At 45.0% G+C, this 23,957-nt stretch overlaps 1 protein-coding gene across 1 annotated transcript in view; it reads left to right on the top strand.

Moving 5' to 3' along the window:
• LOC126162981 (thioredoxin domain-containing protein 11) overlaps nucleotides 1-23,957 on the top strand; it is a 160,929-nt gene that overhangs the window by 64,527 nt on the left and 72,445 nt on the right. The window contains exon 5 of the mRNA XM_049919835.1: nucleotides 20,467-20,664. Coding sequence (XP_049775792.1) covers nucleotides 20,467-20,664 — 198 coding nt within the window. The remainder of the gene's footprint in view (nucleotides 1-20,466; nucleotides 20,665-23,957) is intronic.

Consider the following 23,957-nt stretch of genomic DNA (forward strand, 5'->3'; position numbering starts at 1 on the left):
CTGCCACACTAGACTGGTCAATAAGTGGCTGGATGGAAGCCTGAGGCCCACTTACAGTTTTATGTAGTACCAGATTTTCTTGGGTTCTCAGCCAGATCTTTTGCTAAGATATGACAGTAGTAGATGTTGAATGCTTCGCACATAGATCTTTTTACACACATGAGTCTCTACTTATATTTGCTCATTGTCATTTGCACATTCTCTTTTGAACCATGAGTGAAACAGCCTTTACCACCTCAGCACTTTCCTGATTTCATTGTTAAACCACGGTGGGTCTTTTCTGTCCTTAATCCACTTATTAGGCACATTCTTCTCCAGATCACGATTTACAATCCATTTAAACTTTGTCCATAATTCCTCTATGTCCATCACACTGGAACCAAATGACGTCAGTTCATTGTTTAAGTGAGATGCTTATCTGCGCTCTCCTAGCCTTCTTGACTGATTTATTAACTTTAGTAACCATAGTCACTATGATATCATGATCACTAATATCTGTCTCTATGCTGATGCTACAAATAAGGTCAGGTCTGTTTGTAGCTATTAGGTGTAAAGTACTTCTATTGCGCATTGGCTGTTGAACTAGCTGCTCAAGACACATTTTCAGGTAACATGTTCAAAAGTACTTTGAGAGACTGTCTGACTGTACCCCCTGAAATGAATCAACAGATGTCCCAGTGTAAACTTCATAGGTTAAATTCGCCATCAGCTAGTATTGCAAGATTTAGGTATTTACCTATTACTGACCCTAGATTTTGACTCAACTGTCACATTAGAATCAGATGGCTGATAAAGGCATCCGACAATGAACTTGATTTCACATGCACCTGTTATGCATGATCAGATAACTGTCACACTCAGTTTTGACCTCAACAGAGACAATATGTGTGTTACCTGCAATGAATACTTTCCCTCCTATGGCATGTAACCTGCCTTGTGATCAACACTCCTTGACTTGCTAAATATCTCAGAGTTGTCTACTTTGGGTTTCAGCCAGGTCTCAGTCCCAAGAATAATTTGAGCATGAGAACTTTCCTGGAGGGCTGTAAATTCGGGATCTTTCTTAACAATGCTTTGACAATTTACTGATAAAATTTTGACAGTTGAATCATCTTTACTCTGAATGTGGTCTGCTTTTGCTATTTGAATATCATCTGGTGAGTGATCACCAGAGTACCTCAAACTACCATCTAGCCTAAAAAACCCCTTTGTGCTCTCCACAAGTACCGTACTGCCTGTGTAAATGCATCCTTTTGGTAGTGCACCGTGACCTATCAAGGGAAGTCTTACAATTCCCCACCCGATAATGCAGGTCCAGAAATCTGCACCCAAGACCATCACAGAGTCGATGGAACCTTTGGTTGAGACCCTCCACTTGGCTCTGAACCAACTGGCCCTCATCAGCTCTGGGATCAGTGCTGCTAACTGGGAGCGCTGCTTTCTCCGTGCACGTGAGGCAAGCAACCTTCACTATTTCAGCCAGCTGCCTGTATGAATTGAGGATGGTCTCAGAACGCTTGCAGCAGGCATTGTTGGTGCCGACATCAGCCACAACCTGCAGATGACTGGACCCTGCACACTTGATAGCTGTAGGCAAGACCTCCTCCATGTCTTCAATGGGGGGGGGGGGGGGGGGGGTCACCCTCCCCAAAACAGAGACATACTGAGTCCACCTTAGTTTTCCTTCCGGTGCTGAATGGTATCTCCCTAAGGGGCTCCAAAACCCTCCTGATGTTGGAGCAAGTGATAAGTAGCAAACCCGTGCCTACTTGTGCGTGCTCAGACCCTGCAGAAGGAACAGCTACTCGTTCACTCATAGGGCAATAGGTGAAGCCAGATGGCCAGTCTCTCAGTTGGCCCTCCACCTCGAGTGATGTGAACATGTTACTACCCACCGCTCACCCTCTTGTGAGGACAAGTCCATCATATTGGGTACACTAGGAGGTGCCATGGCATCAGAGCCTGTGGGTGAACAAGTGACACCAAAGGTGTCCTATGCAGTTCACCATGTTGGGTACACTAGGAGGTGCCATGGCAGCAGAGCCCGTGGGTGAAACAAGTGACACCAGAGGTGTCCTATGCAGTGCACCAGATTCTCCGCCACTGCTACACTCCAAGGCAGCAGCCTGAAGGCAGCTGACTGTAGCCAAAAACTGTTTGTAAACTGCGACCAGCTCCTCCTGCGTACACACACAACATGCACACATTCTACCCATCCTAACAGGACTAACTGAAGAAGTAAATGATAACAGATGACAGAGACCTAGATATGCAACTTGTTATGCTCCTGGCACGTCGTCAATGGTTGCTGATGCCTTAGTGAGCCGTATAGCTGGCTGTTCAGAAGAAATGAAAACTGCTCAACAGTCTTTCTGAATTTAAACTTTAAATTACAAAATGTGAGATCAAACCTCTTAAATAGAAAACACTAAATTTAAGAAATACACTACTAGGAAAACACAGGAAAAACAAAATATATCACTGCCCACTCTGGAGGTTGTAACAGGTGACAGCTGGAGCTTGACTGAGTGGCCTACTAAGCTGACATGATTGGTTGCTTATCTTCAAAAGAAATATTTTGTCCAGTGGAGCCTGCTGCAAGATTGTTGGCTTCTACATAGGGAACTTAACAAAAGCACTGTTTCTGCTCTTGATAGAGGATAAAATTGCGCTCCAACTCCATGCTTATTGCCAATTGTTGTTATTATTAGTGGTGTGGGATATGCTGTGCATCATATGTGAATGTGGCTGACAATATAAAACTTTGTCAGCTATGTTGTAGCAAGAGGCAGTCTCCTAAAGACCATATTAACAGTGTGGAAACAGGATGACTTAGATCTCTACAGAAGTATAAGGATTTGATTGCGTTGTTGCCTTTTGTGACAAAGCTAGTGCCGCATGTTTCCATGGTGCCAGTTGGAGTTCCACTTTAAGATAGATGGGTGTGTTTAGGACACAATCCAGTTTGTTATGATTGACATGCCATGCCTGCCGTACTGTGGCCATCTAGATCTGCCAAGAGAGTGTCTTCTATGGAGGTGGAGCACAGGCGGCTTGCAGCCACCACCTGTAATATGGGTAGCTGCGGTCACAGACTAAGGCCTCATATACATCACCCCCTCCCCCCCCCCCCCCCCCCCCAAGGGGAAGGACTGTGGAGCTATCTTGATGTGAGGTGGAGGTCCTGGCCCTCTCCCCTGTGTGGGAAGAGATGTCAGTGCCATCTCACAGACTGAAGTTCCAGCATCAATGGGGAGTCCAAATGGCTGAGGGAACTCGGAGGCCATCGTCGCTACCTGCGAGTGTGGGTACCCTTGCAAGGCGAGTCCCTGTCCATGTCCTTAAAACCATAGACCCGAGTGCTTGAACTGGAAAGAAAAAGAATATATCATATATGTCTTGGACAGGCTGATTGCCTTCATTGATGCTTCTGACCAAACTATCTTTTTCTTGTGGATTTCCGAGAGGGGCCAATCATGAAGCCAGGAACATTTAGGAATAGCTGTGGTCAATCTGAGAGAGGTGTGATGACCCTGTGGCAGTCCTGTTGCCAAGCACTTGAGTAATCGTGTCATATGGACCAAACACTTGTTGCTCAGGTCTTGGACCACAGGCCAATAGACTGCATCTTGCAGAGTCTTTTTTTTTTTTTTTCTCGAAGTAGTGGACTCACGTGAGATAAGTATCATTTATTGAAAAGGAAGCAACTATGCCAGGAAACATACCAGTCATGGTGCTGTTGTCCAGAACGTGCTCACTGCTGGTGTGAAGGCTGGCACCTTTTGTGGTGAAACTAGCGCCGCATGTTCCCATGGTGCTGCCTGGAATTCCACTTCAGAGGAGAACAGTGTCTTTGGGACACAGTCTGGTTTGTTATGGTTGTACACCATGCCTGCTGTGCTGTTGCCATCTGGGTCTACCAGGAGAGTGCCTCCTGCGGAGCTGGAGCACAGGCAACTTTCAAACCACATCTCTGGTATGGGTAGCTGTGTTCAAAGGCAAAGGCCTTGGATACATCATCTCCCCCCCCCCCCCCCCCCAAGGGGAGAGATGGTGGAGCCATCTTGATGTGAGTTGGAGGTCCTGGGGCCCTTCCTTGTGAGGGAAGAGATGGCAGTGCCATCTTGCAGACTGAAGTTCCAGCGACAATGGAGTGTCCAAATGGATAGGAAACTTGGAGCCGCCATTGCTACTCATGAGTGTGGATGCCCATGGAGGCAGAGTCCCTGTACCTGTCTATGTACCAAAGCTCATGGCATGGGCCACAGGCCAACAGACTGCATCTTGCAGAGTCTCATTTCTGAAAGTATGTAGTGGAAGCACATGAGGTGGATATCACTCATTGGAAATGGGGTGAGTATTTCTGGTAGAAGATGTGTGCTGCTGAAGTGCCTTTGATTTCGGAAGGAAAAATTAATTACACAAACATTCACACATGCCGTGGTGCGCAGACCTAGTCTCAGTGAAGCTTGGTGACAGTGCCGGTGGCTCCACATGGCAGTGGTTCCCAGTTGGCATACAGTGTCGAAGATCGTGATGGTTCCATAGTGAGTCTCTGACTGATGAAGTGCAATTACAGTTGGTATCTGGCCCAGAGTCAGCGCTGTCATACATACACTGTAATGGATCTGGGAGATGTGTTATTTTCTACCGGATTTGTCGATACCAAATTGTAAATGTTTTCTTATATTTTTGTCAGAATTTTTTTATTGTAATTTGCCTTATTATATGCTAATTTACTTATATTTTTGAGAGTGACAGCATATTGATTACTATTAGTAAATGTGACGAAGAATATGAAAGAGACTGATTACAAGTGGAAGCTTGTCTGTTGTGTAAAATGTCTTTGACGCTGGAGTCGTCTTTGACTGTAGTCAGTCAGCAGTGAACTCTTGGTGTGTGTTGACGGTAGAACAGTGTGCAGGTCGCCGTCATAATAATTTGAAAGTGAACAGAAAAGAATGAATTATGTTACTACTTTTTTTATATAATTTTTAAGAAGAAACCACATTCGAAGAAATGGTATTTGAAGCACCAAAAATGAGGCAAACGCATCGAACCAGGTCATTTCTGCAGCCGACGAAACTGCATTGTGGAATCATACTTCCACTAGACAACTGAAGCCAAGACAAATATCGCCTTGTAAACATTTCACAGAAAAGGTACTGTCACGAAATATGCCAAATTTAAGTAAATAAAAAATAGTGAGCATATTTCAACATGCCCAATCGAATGATATCTGCTCAATGCTTGGATGGCATATGATTTGTGGAGGCAAAGTAGTGCTTCTGATTGTGGCTCTGTTGTCTGGTATGTGTGTGCCATTCGTCTAGACGATGACACCTCTCATGGCGAAGTTGGCTCTACATGTTTCCTTGGTGATGGTTGGAGTTTCTGACCCTCATCCTCATTAAATTATTTTCAAAATTATTCAGAAATGATTGTTAATTTCAGTTGTTCCAATCCACGCAACAACTGAGTTTATGTTGGAATCGGGAAATGTTCAGCTATATTGAGCACAAAGTTGACAGTGAGAGGGAGGAGGAGGAGGAGGAGGAGGAGGAGGATGAGGATGACGACAGTTAATAATCTTCAGTAATTTTAGTAAAAATTTCATCAGCTTAGCTTATTTCTTTATGGTAATTGTAGATTCTTTTCATACTTGTTTGTAGTACAGTGGCCTTAGTGGATGATTCCTTCCTGTGATGGCTACAAAGAGGTCTCCAGATTTTCTGTCTTCATACATTAAGTAAATAATAAGTCATTGCTGAATTGTATTTTTTCCTCAAAATACATTTATTCAATGTTTTGTGAATTCCATAAAGCACTTTTAACACAACATAGTCATTCCAACTCACTATTACAGCCACTACTTACAAACCATGAATACAACTCACAGAAAAACGCTACATCCACTATTTGTTGATGAGAAGAGAGGTATTACAATTTTACTGCAAAGATGTGTATATACAAGGGTGAGTCAAATGAAAACCTTAAATATATTTTTTTAGTATTATTTATTGTGCAGAAGTGGTACAAAGCTGTATCACTTTTCAACATAATCTCCCCATGCTCAATGCAAGTCCTCCAGCACTTACAAAGTGCATAAATTCCTTTAGAAAAAAATTCTTTTGATAGTCCGCGCAACCACTCATGCACCGCATGGCGTACCTCTTCATCAGAACGGAACTTCTGTCCTCCCATTGCGTCTTTGAGTGGTCCAAACATATGGAAATCACTTGGGGCAAGGTCTGGTGAGTATGGTGGATGAGGAAGACACGCAAAATGCAGGTCTGTGATTGTTGAAAAAAATGCGGGTCTGTGATTGTTGCAACTGTTGTACGGGCATTGTGGGGCCTTGCATTGTCATGTTGCAAAAGGACACTTGCTGAGAGCAATCCACATAGCTTTAATTTGATTTCAGGTTGCAGATGATTTTTTAGGAGATCTGTGTATAATGCACTGGTGACAGTGGTCCCTCTAGGCATGAAATGCTCCAAAATGATGCCTTTTTCATCCCAAAAGAGAGTCAGCAAAACCTTTCCTGCTGATGGTTCTGTTCGAAACTTGTTTGGTTTCGGTGATGAAGAATGGTGCCATTCCTTGCTCGCTCTCTTCGTTTCCAGTTGGTGGAAGTGAACCCAGGTTTCGTCCCCAGTAACGATTCTTGCAAGGAAGCCATCACCATCTCGTTCAAAGCACTGAAGATGTTCTTCACAAGCATCAACACGTCATTCTCTCATTTCAGGAGTCAGCTGCCATGGCACCCATCTTGCAGACACTTTGTGAAACTGGAGCACACCATGCACAATGTGGAGTCCTGACCCATGACTAATCTGTAAACATGCTGCAATGTCATTCAGTGTCACTCGGCGGTTCTCCTTCACTATGGCTTCAACTGCTGCAGTGTTCTGTGGAGTCACAACTCGTTGTGTCTGACCTGGACGAGGAGCATCATCCACTGAGTCACACCATTTGCGAACTTCCTACTCCATTCGTAGACTTGCTGCTGTGACAAACATGCATCACCGTACTGAACCTTCATTCCTCGATGAATTTCAATAGGTTTCACACCTTCACTATGCAAAAACCGAATAACAGAACGCTGTTCTTCCCTGGTGCAAGTCGCAAGGGGGGCGGCCATCATTATAGTGATACTGCGACGGTATGTGTGCATCTGCACTATGCTGCCACCTATAGGCCATTCTGCACGCTCTTTGTAGCACACTTACCAACTTACAGGATAACAGCGTGAAATTTCGATTTGTTATTACAAATTTAAGGTTTTCATTTGACTCGCCTTCGTACAATTGATATACTGCATATATGCAAATAATCCACCACATTGAATAATCTGTGCACTCTAATTTTAAGGGAAGATCAAATGAAAGAAATATTGACTTTAATTTGTGTTTGTTTTACAAAAATATTTTGGAATGTCCTTCCAGGAAACAGCACTCTAATAATATTATGATTTATTTAGTAAACACAGTCATAGTCACGTATAAGTTGTTACTTTTTTTTTGTGGATGATTGGTTTTAATTTACGACAGAGCTCATCATCAGACCCGTACTCCTTGATGACAGTAGGAATCCCAGGCATGGAGCAGGCTTGTCGGTGCTGGCGTTGGGCAGTGTTCTCAACACCAACACAGCCCCGTTCCTGCTGCATGCCTACTCTCATGAAATAATGCAGATCTGCTGTGACTTGCCGATCTTTCAAAGTGCCGCTGCGTAGTTACGCGTGTCCTATACATGCGGCACTGTCTGCCAGCGATGCAGCAGCCACGCCACCTAAGCGGCCAGCCAGCCAGCGGCCGCTAGACTTGGACTCAGTGCTGATTTGATTGTTCCCGTGTACACCTGTCTTACTTTGTCTGCTTGTGCTGTGACTTACATGTATTGTGTCATTTTGAAATATATGTGTTCAACTTGACGTTATGACAATTGGTGATGAGGTAGTGGATTTTTCCTTTTCATCGTTGACCCACAGGTTTCCATGGCTACTTTAGAGCAACTATTGCAAGGTCTCATTGAACAGCAAACGCTTCTCACATCGGCGATTCGCGATTTCGTCGTGGCATCCAATGCGGGGCGTTTCTTGTCGTTGTCTATACCTCCTTTTCCTCCTTACGATGAGACGGCGGAAGACTGGTGTGATTACGAAAAACGTCTTCGACAGCACTTCTTGGAATTTCATGTCATGGACGAACAAACATGTAAGTCTCTCTTCCTTTCATGGATTTCACCTCAAATGTATCGGTTGTTGTCGCAGTTGGCTCCTTTGAAAGATTCTGCGTCTTTGTCCTTTGCTGAAATGTGCTCACTTCTGTCCATATATTTTCGTGAGCAAATGCATGTGGTAGCCTCTCGTGTTGCCTTTTATCGTTGTCAAAAACAACCGAATCAATCCTGTTGCACTTAGGCTGCTGAACTTCACGGCCTCAGTCGAAAGTGTCAGCTTGTTACTGGCGTTAACAAAGAATCCTACGCCGGTTCCATGGTACGGGATGCTATTATCTGGTTGGCAAATCCGACTCTAGATGAAGGCCTGTCCATCGTGCAGTCTTTTGAAATTTCTCGCGCCGCTGGAGCGCAAATAGAGGCGTGGAGTGACGTCGGGGAAATACAACCTCTGTGCACTGTTGACGATGCGTGCGGCGTGTCCCCGCCGGCCGACATGGCCGCAGTTCGCTCCAACGCGCAGCCTCGGCCTAACCGTAAACAACCCTCTCAGAAACTGCAGCAAAACCCTCGGCAACTTCCTTCATGTCCGCGGTGTTTTACGAAACATTCACGGGAGGATTGTCCCCAACGTTGGGCCGTGTGTCTCAATTGCAAAAAGAAGGGTCATGTGTCATCCATTTGCAAATCTGACCGCATACATGATGTTCATGACCGTGACGCTGATTCTGCTTCTGTGTTGTCTGTCAATTGCACTTCTTCCCTTTCAGGGAAGTTATTCCTCACTGTCCAAATACTTGGTCGAGATGTTTGCATGCAGGTGGATACTGGTTCTGCTGCCACTATCATCAGTTCTCAGACGTATGTTCCGTTGGGTTCTCCAACCCTATCACCTGTCACTAGGCAATTACGGATGTACAATAAACAGAAGATTTCTCTCTTGGGACAATTTGATGCTGAGGTATCTTACAAATCCGTCGTTTGCACTGTTCCCATATTTGTGGTCGACCATAGTAATGCAGAGAATCTTTTTGGTTTCGATGCCTTTCGCGTTTTTGGGTTCTCCATAGATGACTCTGTCAATATCGTCTCTGATGCTATTCCTTATGCTCACTTGGATTCCTTGTCGACGACATTTTCGTCCCTTTTTTTCTCCTGGGTTAGGCTGTGCAAACGATTTTGAAGCTCATATCACACTCAAACCCACTGCTAGGCCTAAGTTTTTTCGGGCTCGTCCCATTCCTGTGGCCCTTCGTGATCGGGTAAAACGGGAGCTGGATCGTCTCACTGGTTCAGGGGTCTTGCTTCCTGTCACTTCAAGTGAGTGGTCCTCTCCTGTCGTTGTCGTTGCTAAGCCTAATGGTGATATTCATCTTTGTGGCGATTTCAAAGCCACTGTAAATGCCCAATGCCTCATCGACACTTACCCTATGCTCTGACCTGAAGAATTGTTCACTAAACTTGCTGGAGGCCAGTATTTTTCTAAAATTGACCTGTCAGAAGCTTATCAACAACTTCCTCTAGACGCTCCTTCCCGGAAGTTCCTGTCACTTAAAATGACTTTCAGCCTCTATCAATACCAACGATTGCCATTCGGGGTTGCCAGCGCCCCTGCTCTCTTTCAGCACTTCTTGGAACAATTATTGCTCCCTATCCCTGGGTGTGTAAATTACATGGATGACATTGTTGTCACTGGCTCTACCACTGAAGAACATCTTCAGAATCTCCGCCAACTTTTTCATGTCTTACAGACTGCCGGTCTTAAGTGTAACCTTCAGAAATCAAAATTTTTTCAGGAATCTATCACGTACTTGGGGTTTCAAATCTCTCGGGATGGTATTTGTCCGTTTCAGCAAACTGTCGCTGCGATCGATGCCCTTCCTCGCCCTACATCTATTAAGGAGCTGCAGGCCTTCTTGGGGAAAATAGCATACTATCACAGGTTTTTACCATCTGCTGCTTCAGTGGCTCAGCCGTTGCATTGCCTGTTGCATAAAAACATGCCTTTTCACTGGTCCGCGTCATGCGATGTGGTTTTCCAGAAATTGAAGACTATGCTGAAACAGGCCCCATGCCTGGCTACTTATTGGCCTGGCCAACATATTGTTCTTGCCACGGACGCCTCTCAATACGGGGTTGGTGCAGTCCTTGCGCACTGTTTTTCTGACGGTTCTGAACAACCCATTGCTTATGCCTCCAAGACGCTCACGGATGCCCAACAAAAATATTCTCAAATTGAAAAAGAAGCTTTGGCCATTATTTATGGTCTTCATAAGTTTGGTGTTTTTCTTTATGGATCCAAATTTCATCTTGTTACGGACCACAAACCACTTGTTTCATCCATCATCGCTTCCCGACAAGGCTGCACACCGCCTCCAGCATTGGGTTCTTTACTTGTCTCATTTCAATTATGAGATTTATTTCCGGCTGACAGCTCAACATGCGATTGCTGATGCACTGTCTTGCCTTCCCATGGGTCCTGATCAGGCATTCGACAGGGATGAACTTTTGTGTTTCCACCTGGATGTTGCCAAGCAGCGGGTTGTGGTTGGGTTCCCCATCACCGGGGACCGGCTGGCAGTTGCTACGGGTTCTGACGCTACCCTCTCCTGGGTTTTACGCTGTATTCAGAAGGGTTGGCCAGATCGTCCATCTGCTAAGACTTCTGATTCGTTGAGGAACTACTACGCTTTGCATTACCGCCTCACGGCTAGGGATGGTGTTATCCTCCTTTCCACCGAAAATGCTTCGCCGCGTGTTGCATCTTTGCGTGCTTCAGTCTTGCGCCTCCTTCACCAAGGGCACTGGGGTGTGTCTCACACAAAATCTCTGGCACGCCGTCATGTGTACTGGCCCGGCATCGACTCTGAAATTGCACACATGGTCGTTGCCTGCGGCCCTTGTGCGTCACAGGCCGCCGCCCCGAAGTGATCTTTGTCACCGTGGCCTTCGCCTGAGAAGCCCTGGGAGCATATTCATGCTGACTTCGCAGTACCCTTTTTAGGTACTTATTGGCTACTCGTAATTGACGCCTACTCTAACTTTCCTTTCATTGCCCGTTGCAAGTCGCCTACCACTGCGGCAACCACAAATGCTCTAGCTCGCATTTTCTCTTTGGAAGGCCTTCCCTCTACTCTTGTTACTGATAATGGTCCGCAATTTGCCTCTTCCGAATTTGCTTCATGCATCTCACGGCCCCACCGTTCCATCCACAGTCAAATGGTGAGGCTGAACGACTGGTCCGCACATTTAAGGCTCAGATGAGGAAACTCCTGACTTCTTCTGCTGCTGATGATGCGCTCCTCCAATTTCTGGCTTCTTACCGTTTCACCCCGAGGGGCGACCACAGCCTGGCTGAGCTCTTCATGGCCGACAGCCCCGCACGCTACTTCATCTTCTGCGGCCTTCCACCTCACAGCCGCGGGTGCCTTCGCTTGGCCGGTTCACTGCCGGCGACCTTGTATGGGTACGGGGATATGGCATGTGGCCAAAATGGAGTCCTGGCCGCGTCTTACGACACCGTGGTTGACGCCTGTATGAAATCCAGATGGACACAGGTGTTGCAGTGCATCATTCGCACCAGCTTTGGCCTCGTGTGCCGGCAACGCCTGTTCCGAATGCCACTACACCACCTTCGGCTCTACCTGACGCTCGGGATCTTGGCATCTCTCATTACTCCCAATGCAGCCCTCTCACCATCATCTTGGTGCCAGCACAAGAACGGATGCCACCAGGAGACATGCCCATGCAGGAACATGGATGACCATCATCTGTCGGAGCAACTCTACTCACCTCCTTCTCCTACGGACGCCGTCACATCGCCCATGTCTCCTGTTATAACAACCGGACTTGCCGCAATGGGCAGATTGATGCACGGGCCCCCAGCAGATTCAACCCCTACGTCTCCTGTCATCTCGCCCCGTTAGCATCGGGGACACTTCCGTCCGTACGGAAAGCCGCCGCCTCAAGACTTTATGGCCAGTCAAACAACACCTATGGACCTTAGCCATCTACAGGCCACCTCCATCAAGACCGGTGCAAACAATTCAAATGGGGGAAAAGTGTTATGACTCGCCGATCTTTCAAAGTGCCGCTGCGCAGTTACGCGCGTCCTATACATGCGGACATGCGGCACTGTCTGCCAGCCATGCAGCAGCTGTGCCACCTAAGCGGCCAGCCAGCCAGTGGCCGCTAGACTTGGACTCAGTGCTGATTTGACTGTTCCCGTGTACACATGTCTTACTTTGTCTGCTTGCGCTGTGACTTACATGTATTGTGTCGTTTTGAAGTATATGTGCTCAACTTGACGTTATAACAAGATCTAATGATGTTCTCTATAGTAGATTGAAACCGGTCATCCGAAAATAAAAAGTAACAACTTATATGTGAGCATGACTGTGTTTACAAAACAAAATTATTTCCAAAAAGTTTTTCCAACATGATTCTGTTCATCATCACTTTCATTGTCCCAACTAGTGGAAGAATCATTATTGTCATCACCGTTTTCATGTAGAGTGTCATCCTTGGTTACATCTGATGAATTTGTGATACCACATTTTTTGAAGGATTTTCCCACCGGTGATAGTGGATTGGAGTCCCATACAATTTTCACCCTCTCACAAATTTGGGACATATCCAATTTCTTTATTTTTCCACTTGGTATAAACTTGAGGTTTTCATCTGGCATCCATTGTGTACATTGCTGTTTAAGTGCAGCTTTGAGTGTCTGATTTTTACACACATCTAGTGGTTGCAGGATGGTTGTTAGGCCTCCAGGGATAATGACCAAATCAGTTTTCCCATTTTGCAACTTGTCTCACACTTCCTCAGTTGTATGTCTGCGGAAGCAGTCCAGGACCATCATGTTACATAAATTCAGTAATGCACCAGGGCATTGTTGCCAAACGTGCATCACCCAGTCAACCACAAAGTCATTGTCCATCCACCCTTTCGGATTCGCTCTCACTAATGCCTTTCACAGAAATTTTCAGAGTAGTTTTCCTTTTAAATATCACATAAGGCGGTAGTTTTCATCTGTCACCAGTTACACACATCACTTTACGCGTTTGCTTCTCATTGCCACCAATTTATATTATGACTCAAGAGTCCCCTTTCCTGTTCATGATTTTGTTGAGTGGCATCTCAAAATAAGCTGGCATTTGAAGCACGTTACCAAATTGCAGTAATATATAGGAATGTTTGTTGTGCAAATTTATCAGGTAGTTATGAAAATTCACTACTTTTCCTCATAATCTTTGGGAAGCCATTGAGCAATCATAGTTTGGTGGAGCAATACCAGCCTTTTTACAATTAATCTGTGGACCCCAGTTTTCCATCCTTAAAATCAGAAAAAAATCTGCATATTGTATGTGGGTATACAATAGCTGATATGAATGAAGTTACAGTTGACTGACACACACACACACACACACACACACACACACACACACACACACACACACTCATTCACACAAGCAAGCACACGTCATGCACACATGACCATTACCTCCAACAGCTTGGACCACAGTGCAACAGTCATGTAGAATGGAAACAGTAATCTGGAGGGGGAAGGGGAAGGGTAGCAATGTATGGGTGAGAGCGGAGAGAAGAGCACTGTCTGGTGGAGTGTGCAGTGACTAGATTGCCAGTATCAGGAGGTTGGTAGGTGGCGAGAAGAGGGGGGGGGGGGGCGGGAGGACAGGGAGCTAAAAAAGAGAGGCGAGGGGAACTATGAGTAAGTGCGTTCACAGAGAGTGGCGCACAGAGGTTGGGAGACTAGAATAGGGAGGAGGTGATAGGACAGAGAGGGTGGAAACTATTGGGTGGGTGGAGTGGGTCAATATGTAACCCTAGGTTGAGGCTGAGATAATTTCAGCAATGAAGAATGTGTTGTGAAGCAGCCATTGAAATCAATCATGTTATGTTCAATTGTGTGTAGTCCCACAGGTTGGTCCACTTTGCTTTTGGTCACAGTTTGGCAGTGACCATTCAGCCTGGTGGACAGCTGGTTGGTAGTCATACCAATATAAAAAGCTGTGCAGCAATTGCAGCAGAACTGGTATGTAACATGGTTGCCTTCACAGTTGGCCCTGCCTCTGATGGGATAGGATAAGCCTGTGACAAGACTGGAGTTGGAAGTGCAGGGTAGGTAGATTTGGTAGGTGTTGCACAGGACAGGGATATGATACCTGTGGCAAGGGGTGGGATTGTGAGGGGCATAGGGATGCAATAGGATGTTGTGGACACTGGGTGGATGATGGATCACCACTTTAGGAGGGGGGGGGGGGGGAATCTTTGGTAGGATGTCCCTTATTTCAGGGCATGAATAGATAATCAAATCGCTGATGTTGGATGTGGTTCAATTGTTTTAGTCTGGGTGATAATGGGTGATGAAGGGGCACCCCTTTTTTAACTGGTTTTTGGGGATGGTGGTAGGATTAGATATGTGTGGGGAAATGGCATGGGAGATCTGTTTGTGGACTATGTCTTGGGAATAATGTCTGTCTGTGAAGGCCTTGGAGAGAACCTCAGAATACTGGGCAAGGGAGTTTCTGGTCATTGCAGATGCACCATCCAAAGGTGGCCAAGCTGTATTGGATGGATTTTTTGGGGTGGAAGGGATGACAGCTGTCAAAATGTAGATACTGTTGGTGGTTTGCTGGGTTGGTGGACAGATGCTTGGATGGAGCCATCATAGAGGAGGACCAGGTGAAGCCAATGGGAGAGAAGGTGTTGAGATTGAGATTGTCAAGGAAAGAGGATAAGATGTTTTGGTCCAGAGTCCACACCATGAAGGTACGCTCAGTGAACCTGAACCATCCTAGGGGTTTGGCATTCCATTTCTGGTTATTTCTAACATACATAACTACTGTATGTGATTGTCTGTTTTCTGTCAAGAACACTCCCCATTTCTCCCAAAATTTATTTATCAGTTGATGAAACTTACTCCCATTAGGAGCCTGAACTTTAGGAAATTTCTGTTGAAATAATCTCTTTACTGCTTGTGCTGATACTGTACATGTGTATGAATCATACATGAATATTCTTTGGTGAATAGAATACTTGTATTTTGCCATTTCACTTGAAACACTTACACTCAGTACACTGTATTGCATCATTTAACAGACACATGCTACCTGCACAAGATAACTATGCAAGCAAAAGCCTTGCAGCAGTTGGGAAATATACACCCTACCAGTGCTGCTACAGCTGTCTTCAGGCGAGGGAAAAGTGTCCCTGCCAAGCAGTTGCTTGAAGGATTAATCATCCTGTATTATGGTTATTGACAAGACTGTGTGAATGGTATTTACGCGGTATATCTCACACTCTTTTTCTGGAATAGAAATATTGTTTTTAAGTAACCCGCTTATGCACTTCCTTAAATATTAATTGAGTAGGACAGATGTGGAAACGAGTTCCTAGTACATTGTCCTGATAACTTTATCATTCACAGCTATTGGTGTTTTTTATATGGGGAAAATCTGTATATTTACCTTCTTACATTGTGCATTTAGTTCCTCCACCATATCAAATGTTTATCTACACTACCGTTTGTGGAAATTGCAACACCAAGAAGGAATCACATGAATTCAATTAATTTAATACCACAGGTTATGTAGGCCTACATGACAAGTAACAAATGATTACCTTTTCAAACCTGTACATGTCCTTTGAGCCCTATTATTCAGTATGTTGTGTGACCACCGTGCGCTGCAATTAGAGCTGCTGTATGCCATGGCACTGAATCAATAAGATTCTGAATACATTCCTGAGCAATTTCCCTCCACACAGTTTGTATCCGAGCTCACAAATCCATGATGCCAGTTACTGGAGGACCGTGACATACCAGGTGCCGGCCAACCACATCCCAGACATGTTCGATGGGTGACATTTCTGGTGAACGTGCAGGTCAGGGAAGCAGTGGTACCCGTCACTCTTTGAAGAAGGCCTGTACATTCCTTGCAATATGTGGCTGGGCATTGTCCTGTTGAAATGTGGCCTGTGGAGATGCCTGAAGCAGGGGTAGTATCTCAGGCTCCACAACCTCTGTTAGGTACCGGTTGCTGTTCAAATTGCCCACAATATGTACTAGGCGAGATAGGTTGTTGTAACCAATGGCGCCCCAAACCATCACACCTGGTGTTTGTCCGCTATGCCACTCCACAGTGCAGCCCTCCAGGTTGTGCTCACCATGGTACCACTGGACACGTATGCAGCCATCAATGTAGGACACGTAATTTTTTCGGATGAGTCCCACTTCAACATGTTGCCACTCAGCCCCCAGTGACGGTGTTCACATGCCCATTGCTGTCGGATGAGCTTGTGGCTCCGGACAATGGAAGCCAATGTAATGGCATGCGTGCAACCATTCCAACCCGCAGCAGACGGAGACGAACCATCTATTCAGACAAGTTCACACCTGTTGCAGTGCTCCAGCGGTGAGCCAACACTGTGGATAATGCTGCACAGTCTGTAATGAACGTGCAGACAAGATGACAGTCATCCCGTGCTGCGGTCATGTTCTGTGGTCCAGTTCCTGCTCATCGCTGTGTATGACCTTCCTCTTTCTACTGCTTCCACATACACATCACTGTCATAGCAGCATACCCTGTGCGAACCGAAATGTCACAGTATGACAACCCCATTATTTTCCGGAGATCAATCATTCTGCCCCGTTCGAACTCGCTCACCTGTTGATATGGCTCCCTTTGACATTGACGAGGCATGCTGGCACTCACTGTATTGTTTCCACCTTATGTGACAGCTCTGCACTGACTACACCAGGCAAAACACCGACCCTGTCGGACCAACACAAGGGGGCTCTGCTCTGCCTACATGTACCCCATCTCGCTGTAGAATGTATTACATATTGCTTGCCCACCTGTCACCACTTCCACCAAGTATGGCATTCTTGGTGGTGCACTTTTCACAAATGGCTGTGTATAATAGTCTCTAAAAACTTTGTTCTTTTTCTTCTCCAACTGGCGCTCTATTTATTTTAATGTTTACATTAAAATAAATAAATATTTACATTAAAATGCTGTTTGGTTTGAAACACTATGTACATTGTTTTAGAGTGATTTATAAAATGATTCTTTTGTATTAGATACTTATTTGCATTTTCAGTATTCAGGAGTGCTTCCTTTGCTAGCTCCTCCTTTGTCTCAGCAGCACAGACAGTTGTTGACTCATTGGCATACATTGCAAGTTTCTGATCTATATGGTCTTGAGAAATCATTTACACAGAGAATAAATAGTATTGGCTTGAGCATGTAACATTGTGGGACTCCTTGTCTTGTAGTTTGTAACTTGTGTTTTTAATTGATTCAAGGTCCCCCACAATTTTGTCTGATTTCTGTGCACTGTTTCCTATTCATAATCTACAATTTAATTATGCCATAACATTTCCCTCAAATCTCATACAAATAATTTCTCCATTAACTTGCCCACCCCCTACCCCTAGAGAGCAAGGAAAATATAGTATGACCAGCCTCCCTATTTCTCCATCCCTTTGGAGACCTTACTTCTGGGATTGCCCTTGTAGTTTTGAAGGATGTGGTAAGTTAAAAATGTCAGGTAAGCACAGTCTGGATGCTATAAAGAGTTGACAAGGAGGAACATGTGGGTAGGATAGGGGTTAAATAGTGGTGCCCAAAGCAGTAGTAGGATGATAGCAGGTTGGATAATTTATGGAGGTGGTGTCTGGAATGCTCTTCTAGGTGCTGGATACAAGAGATTCAATTTCAGAGATGTGATGTATGTAGCTGGGATTGCACATTAGCAGCATCTTGTGGAGGGAGCAGAGGTAGTGCTGGGATACCTGTGCCAAGGAGATGTTCTGTTGCAGTTTTGCAGTACCAGGTTTGTGAGGGACAGGGACTGACACACTCCGAAAAGGTGTAGGTCATAGAAAAATGATGGGTAGGACCCAGGGAAAGGTATTTTTATGTTTAGGCCATTGAGAGGGATTCTGTGGTTAGGCAGCATTTAAGGAATATGGGCGTGGGTCTGGATGTTAGCCAGGGAAAGAACTACTGTTTCTGAACTGGTGCAGAAACATGGAGCAGGGACCGAGCGAGGTGGCGCAGTGGTTAGACACTGGACTCGCATTCGGAAGGACGACGGTTCAATCCCGCGTCCGGCCATCCTGATTTAGGTTTTCCGTGATTTCCCTAAATCACTCCAGGCAAATGCCGGGATGGTTCCTCTGAAAGGGCACGGCCGACTTCCTTCCCCATCCTTCCCTATTCCGATGAGACCGATGACCACGCTGTCTGGTCTCCTTCCCCAAACCAACCAACCAACCATGGAGCAGGGGTCCATTATAGCAGGGATAGCATTGTGGACATGGGAAATGATGTAGGAAATGGACAAGTGAAGGTGTCAGGTGGTTGTGAGGGGAGTTGGATAATAGGAAAAGAGTAAAAATGCCACAGAAACACGAAAATATGCACAAATTCATAAAACTGTGTACAAATTGGAAAATATGTAAAAATATGCACAAATATATAAAAACACACACAGATATGTAAAAATTGGCACAAAAAGTGCGAAAAAGGACAGAATGGATAAGGTGTAGGAGTATGTTTTTGTTGGGGTAAGGGAAGAGAAAAAGGGGGGAGAGGGGGATTGGTTAGGTCAAGGTTAGAGGTTCACAAGTTCATGTGGTACAGGCAGATGTATAAAATAACATGCGAAAACACATGAGGATGAGGGAGGAAATGTGATCATTAGGAACAATTATAATTATTTGTGGGACGAATTTGGGGCACGAGATGCTGCACCAACAACCAGCGCGGTCACATAGCCATGAGTTGTGTGCAGGCAAGACTAGTGATACAGTGTGGCTCGGCTGCCAGAGTGTGGGTGGGTTTGAAGGTGATGGAAAACACACAAAAGAAGGTAAAGAAGGGACACTGAGTAGAGTAATGCTTTAAAGAATAGTAACGAAGGAAAACGTCACTGGGTTGTGGGCTAAAAGGAGACCTGTTAGACAAAATCAAAGAGTGAATAGTCCAGGTTGGAATACCAACAATATTATGAAAAGGATAGAATGCTACTCATTGTACAGATAATGTGTTGAGTTGTCGAACATAACATTCTTGGTTTCAGTGGCTGCTTTACAACCCTGGTCATCTGGATCCTCCACCATCAGATTTTCTGAATTGCACAGCTGGGAGTTATCCTTACAACATGGTCTTTTCTGCTTCTCTTCTCATCTCATTTTCCATTTCCCATCTCCTCCCCCCCCCCCCCCCCTTTCTGATCCCTCCCCCACAGCCTCCTGATGATGCACATGGTGGCCTAGTCCTGCTGCCTAGTCCCTGCACACTCTGACATGCAATGCTGGCTCTTCTTTCCCCACTTGTATCCTACTACCCCTCCCCTTCCCCCTTCCAGCCCCGCTCCAGGTTGCTGCATCCACTTGACGTGATAGAGTTGCATTATGGCCAGAGTGGTTGGTGATAGCATTCATGTGTATGTGTGAAGTGTGCTGGCTTGAATATGCATGTGTTTTTCATTCCTTTCTGAAGGACGCTTTGGGTGAAAGCTCTACATTTAACAGTTTTTCATTGTGCCCATCTGAATCTCAGCAAGTCAGCTTCATGGTGAGCAGAAATCCATCCTTTTCATAATATTGTTGATTTTTCAACCTTAACTTTCCATTGTTTTATTATTATTATTATTATTATTATTATTATTATTATTATTATTATTATTATTATCATTATTCCCGTTGATTTCATATTGATTAAAATTCTGTCCACAAATTATAGTGAAATGTTCTGCCAGACCCCAAGTTCTGCAAGATACTTCTCAATCTATGTGGTACATTTAAATTCTGTTTGTACCTAATGATTATAGTCATGATTGCTATATAAAACAATTTGATCCTTTCTCCTGCTTACTTCCACATGTTCTAAATTTGTGTGGTTCTATCCAAAGTTCACAGAGATCTAGTATTCTGGCATAATGGAAAATTAGACTGCACAAAACTCTGATACTGGTCACAGAGGACCAAAATTTTGGCAAAATATGTAGATATATATGTATCAGATCATTGAAGATCTCATCACTATTTATCCATAAAATGGAAATATATGAAAGGTATTATAGTGTGTGATCATATACTTCTCACTGAGTTGTAGACAGCCATTTCCACAAACAGAAAGCAAGGATTTTTTTGTTAAATGGCAGTACATATTTGTATTTCTGTGTATCATTTTTACTGAATAGAGTATCATAAACTTATAACAAAATGTCAGATTTCTCTTTTTGCAGGAATATCCCAGAGATGCAGAATTTTCATCAGAGATGCTCATGAAGTGGATCCTTGATAATATACACCAGGTTTCAGTCTGGTTGTCCCCACCGGGAGTGAAGAGCCTCACTCTGTCACCTTTTGTTGAAGATGGACCAGTTTTGATTCTATTTACACCACGTAATCCACTTCAACCTCACAACTACTACTATGATCTGGTCAGTTATTTTTATGTCATCAACATTTTGTTGTGACACTGCTAATATCTGACAGGAGCTGAGTAGAGATAATGAGAGGAACAAAGCACATATGAACATGTTTTCACACACACACACACACACACACACACACACACAGTGATAGATAAAAAATCTCAACAAGTGCTAGCAGGAGAAAACGCACATATAAGTCGAGGAAATGTGCAAGCTTTCAGAGCCAGTGGCTTCTTCTTCTTCTTCTTGCAGAATGGTTGAAGATGAAGGAAGAGGGTTGAAGGAAAACTCTTCTTTCCCCTTTGCCCATCTGTCAAAAGCCCTGAAAGCCTGTATGTTTCCTCCTGCCATTGCTTACTGAGTAGATTTTTTTATGTCCAGTTATATCACATTTTAAAAAATTGATTATTTGTGATGGCATAATGAATTTCTCATCTCTATTGTAGTCAGAAGAGCTCTTATCTGCAGAAGAATAAGTGATAATATGGATAATACATCCAAGACATTCCATGTCACTTCCAATTCTAGGGAAACTTGCTGATACACTATTGTAAGTTTCTTGATCATTCTTCCATTACAACTACCAGCGAAATTATAGAGGCCATGCAGTGGCAGCTGTGGCCTAGGAGTAACATCTTTGACTACCTATCCGCCGATCTTGGGTGCTTGGTTTGATCTCAGCCACTGCTGAGATTTTGAATTCAATCACCACCAGTAGTGGCCGAAGGGTATAAGAAATCACTCTCTTTTTTTCCAGTGGACGTGTTAAAAAAGGGTGGAGGAGTGGATAGAGCTTCAGAATACTCTCTTGTCTTCGGGAGAGGAAAATGCCCCTAAAGGTGGAAGAATCGGCAATGGTCAACCGTATGAGAATGCAGAAAGCAATAAAAAGCACTCCATTAAAATCACATCTTGTGTCTGCAGGAAATGTGGTATGTGATTTAAAAAGTGTCATGATGATCTCTCCATTGGCAAAAGATTCCAAAATAGTCTCCCATTAAGGTCTCCTGGAGGGGCTGCCAAGGGTGAGACTACTGTGAGAAAAAGATTGAAAAACCTACAAAAGCTTAACATACTGCAAGCCGTGGTGTAGAACTCTGAATTTGGCAAGGAGCGAGTTACTGTGAACAGTTCAGTGAAAGGATTATTCTCATCAGAAGCAACAACAAGAACAAAACAATAATAGTTCAGGTACATATGCTGATCTCATATGAGTAAAATGAAGCAGTAGTGTATGTGGGCACATAGTAACTCAGTGTGTAAAGATGACAGTCTAATAATTATAGGAAGTTTGCTGCAGAAGGAAAAGGAGTGGAGAGTTACTGGATAATATGTGCCCAGTAGTGAGACAGGGAAAGATGCCTTGTTCTGTAACAAATTTCAGCTAGTAATGGAAAATATGAAAAGTGTCCCAAAAATTGAGAACAGAAAGCACTGTCATGTAACACATTTATTAACAAACAATTTGAAAGGACTTTGAACAAAATTGATCTGATGCTTGAATCTTAAAGGAAGGAAAATTCTTCTGAATATTCAACAAAAGGTTAACTTTTTGAAATATCCAGGTCCAAAGCAAAAAAATTGTCAGTTCCCAGTGTGAAACTCAAACAACACTTGGAACTCAAAAATGACAAGCAGGGTCACTGCCCTGGCATGTATCTTGGTTCTGAACTAAATTATGTGTCCAGCACAGGATATGAAAATTTCTGAGTTGAATACTCACCACTGAAAACTTATCCAAGTCCAAAAGTGTCATGCTGAGCAGGACCCGTCCCCTGAAGTGTGGCGTAGAAGGTGGGCGGTGACAACAGTTAGCAGTGAACAGGGCGACGTCAGTCTTCAGCTGGTAGATGAACTACCAGTTGAGGCCAGTGTGAGATGTTAAACCCTGGCCATATGAAGACTACATCTTTTGTATTAGCTGGTTTCCTTGTTGGTGGGTGCGTAACATAGTCCAACTGGTGCATGCTGTTGGCTAGTGCACTTGTTGATTGCTGGCTTGGTGAAGCTGATGACTCACCAGCCGACTTCTTATAGCGGTCCAGAGGTTGGCTGCTGGTAGTGTGGAGTCAAAGGAGTTTAAATGTTATGGCTCAAGGGCAGTCAGCTGTCAGTGCTTTATAGAGATCTTGGAGCAGCATTCCTCTCCCCCTTCCCAGGACAGAAGTGTTGAGGAAGAGGCAGGTGTTGAAGTCCTTGATAACGCCCATATCCTCCAAGCCCAGGCCCCCCTGCGGGTTCGGGGGTTAGACTAGGCCCGCGGTATTCCTGCCTGTCGTAAGAGGCGACTAAAAGGAGTCTCGCATGTTTCGGCCTTATGTGATGGTCCCCTCTCGGGTTTGACCTCCATCTTTCTAAATTATTCCGAAGAGCGAGCCAATTGGGGAAGGGCGCCTTACATGGTGCACTGTATCCGTCGTGCAATTAGACCTTTAGCCGGCTTTCACGTCGTTGCACTGGTGTCCCGCTCATTTTCGATCTTTAGGGCGGGGATACGTCCCTGGGTGCGATTACCACGCTGCCCTCTGCAGTGTTTCTTTTAACTGCGACGACGACCTTGGACAGTTTTGCACCTAAGATCCAGCACGGTAGCCAGTCCGTTGTGGTGGGGCCGCCATGTACCCTCTTGGTTGTAGCCCCCTGACAACACAGGGATCGCTCTACTGATGCCTGCGCCGTTAACTCCCCACGTATGCCAAGGAGTAGATGCCTATCCTCCTGGGGTATCAGGACTCCCGGCAACGGCCATCCTGCCAGGTGGCCTTTGCTGTGGCTGGGTGGCGCCCATGGGGAGGGCCCTTGGTCGGAGTAGGTGGCATCAGGGCGGATGACCCGCAATGAAGCGTGGTACATCATCTCTCGCTGGCGGCCAGCCGCCAGCAGTCTCTAAGCGTTCTCGGGCTCAATTTAATGCTCAGAAGTACGATCCGAAAACGTTCCCCTCCCTGGCCACGCCGTGGGAAGAGCGTAAGTCCCAGGATGGAGGTAACAGTTATTCGCCCCGATTCTTAGTTTGCACGAGAGCTGATGGGGAGTCTTTTCTCTCCACAAAGCCTCAGTTCTTCGTCGAGCATTTAGAGGACAAGTTTGGGGAGGTGGAGGGCTTGTCTAAAATGCGCTCTGGCTCAGTACTGATACAAACGGCATCCTCCGCCCAGTCACGCAGGTTACTTGCTTGTGACAAGTTGGGGGATGTTAACGTTACTATTACTCCACATAAGAGTTTAAATATGGTCCAGGGTGTTATTTTCCATAGGGACCTCCTTTTGCAGTCTGATGACGAGCTGCGCGCCAACTTA

The sequence above is a fragment of the Schistocerca cancellata genome, chromosome 2, assembly GCF_023864275.1.
Source record: "Schistocerca cancellata isolate TAMUIC-IGC-003103 chromosome 2, iqSchCanc2.1, whole genome shotgun sequence".
In the NCBI taxonomy this organism is placed as follows: Eukaryota; Metazoa; Arthropoda; class Insecta; order Orthoptera; family Acrididae; genus Schistocerca; species Schistocerca cancellata.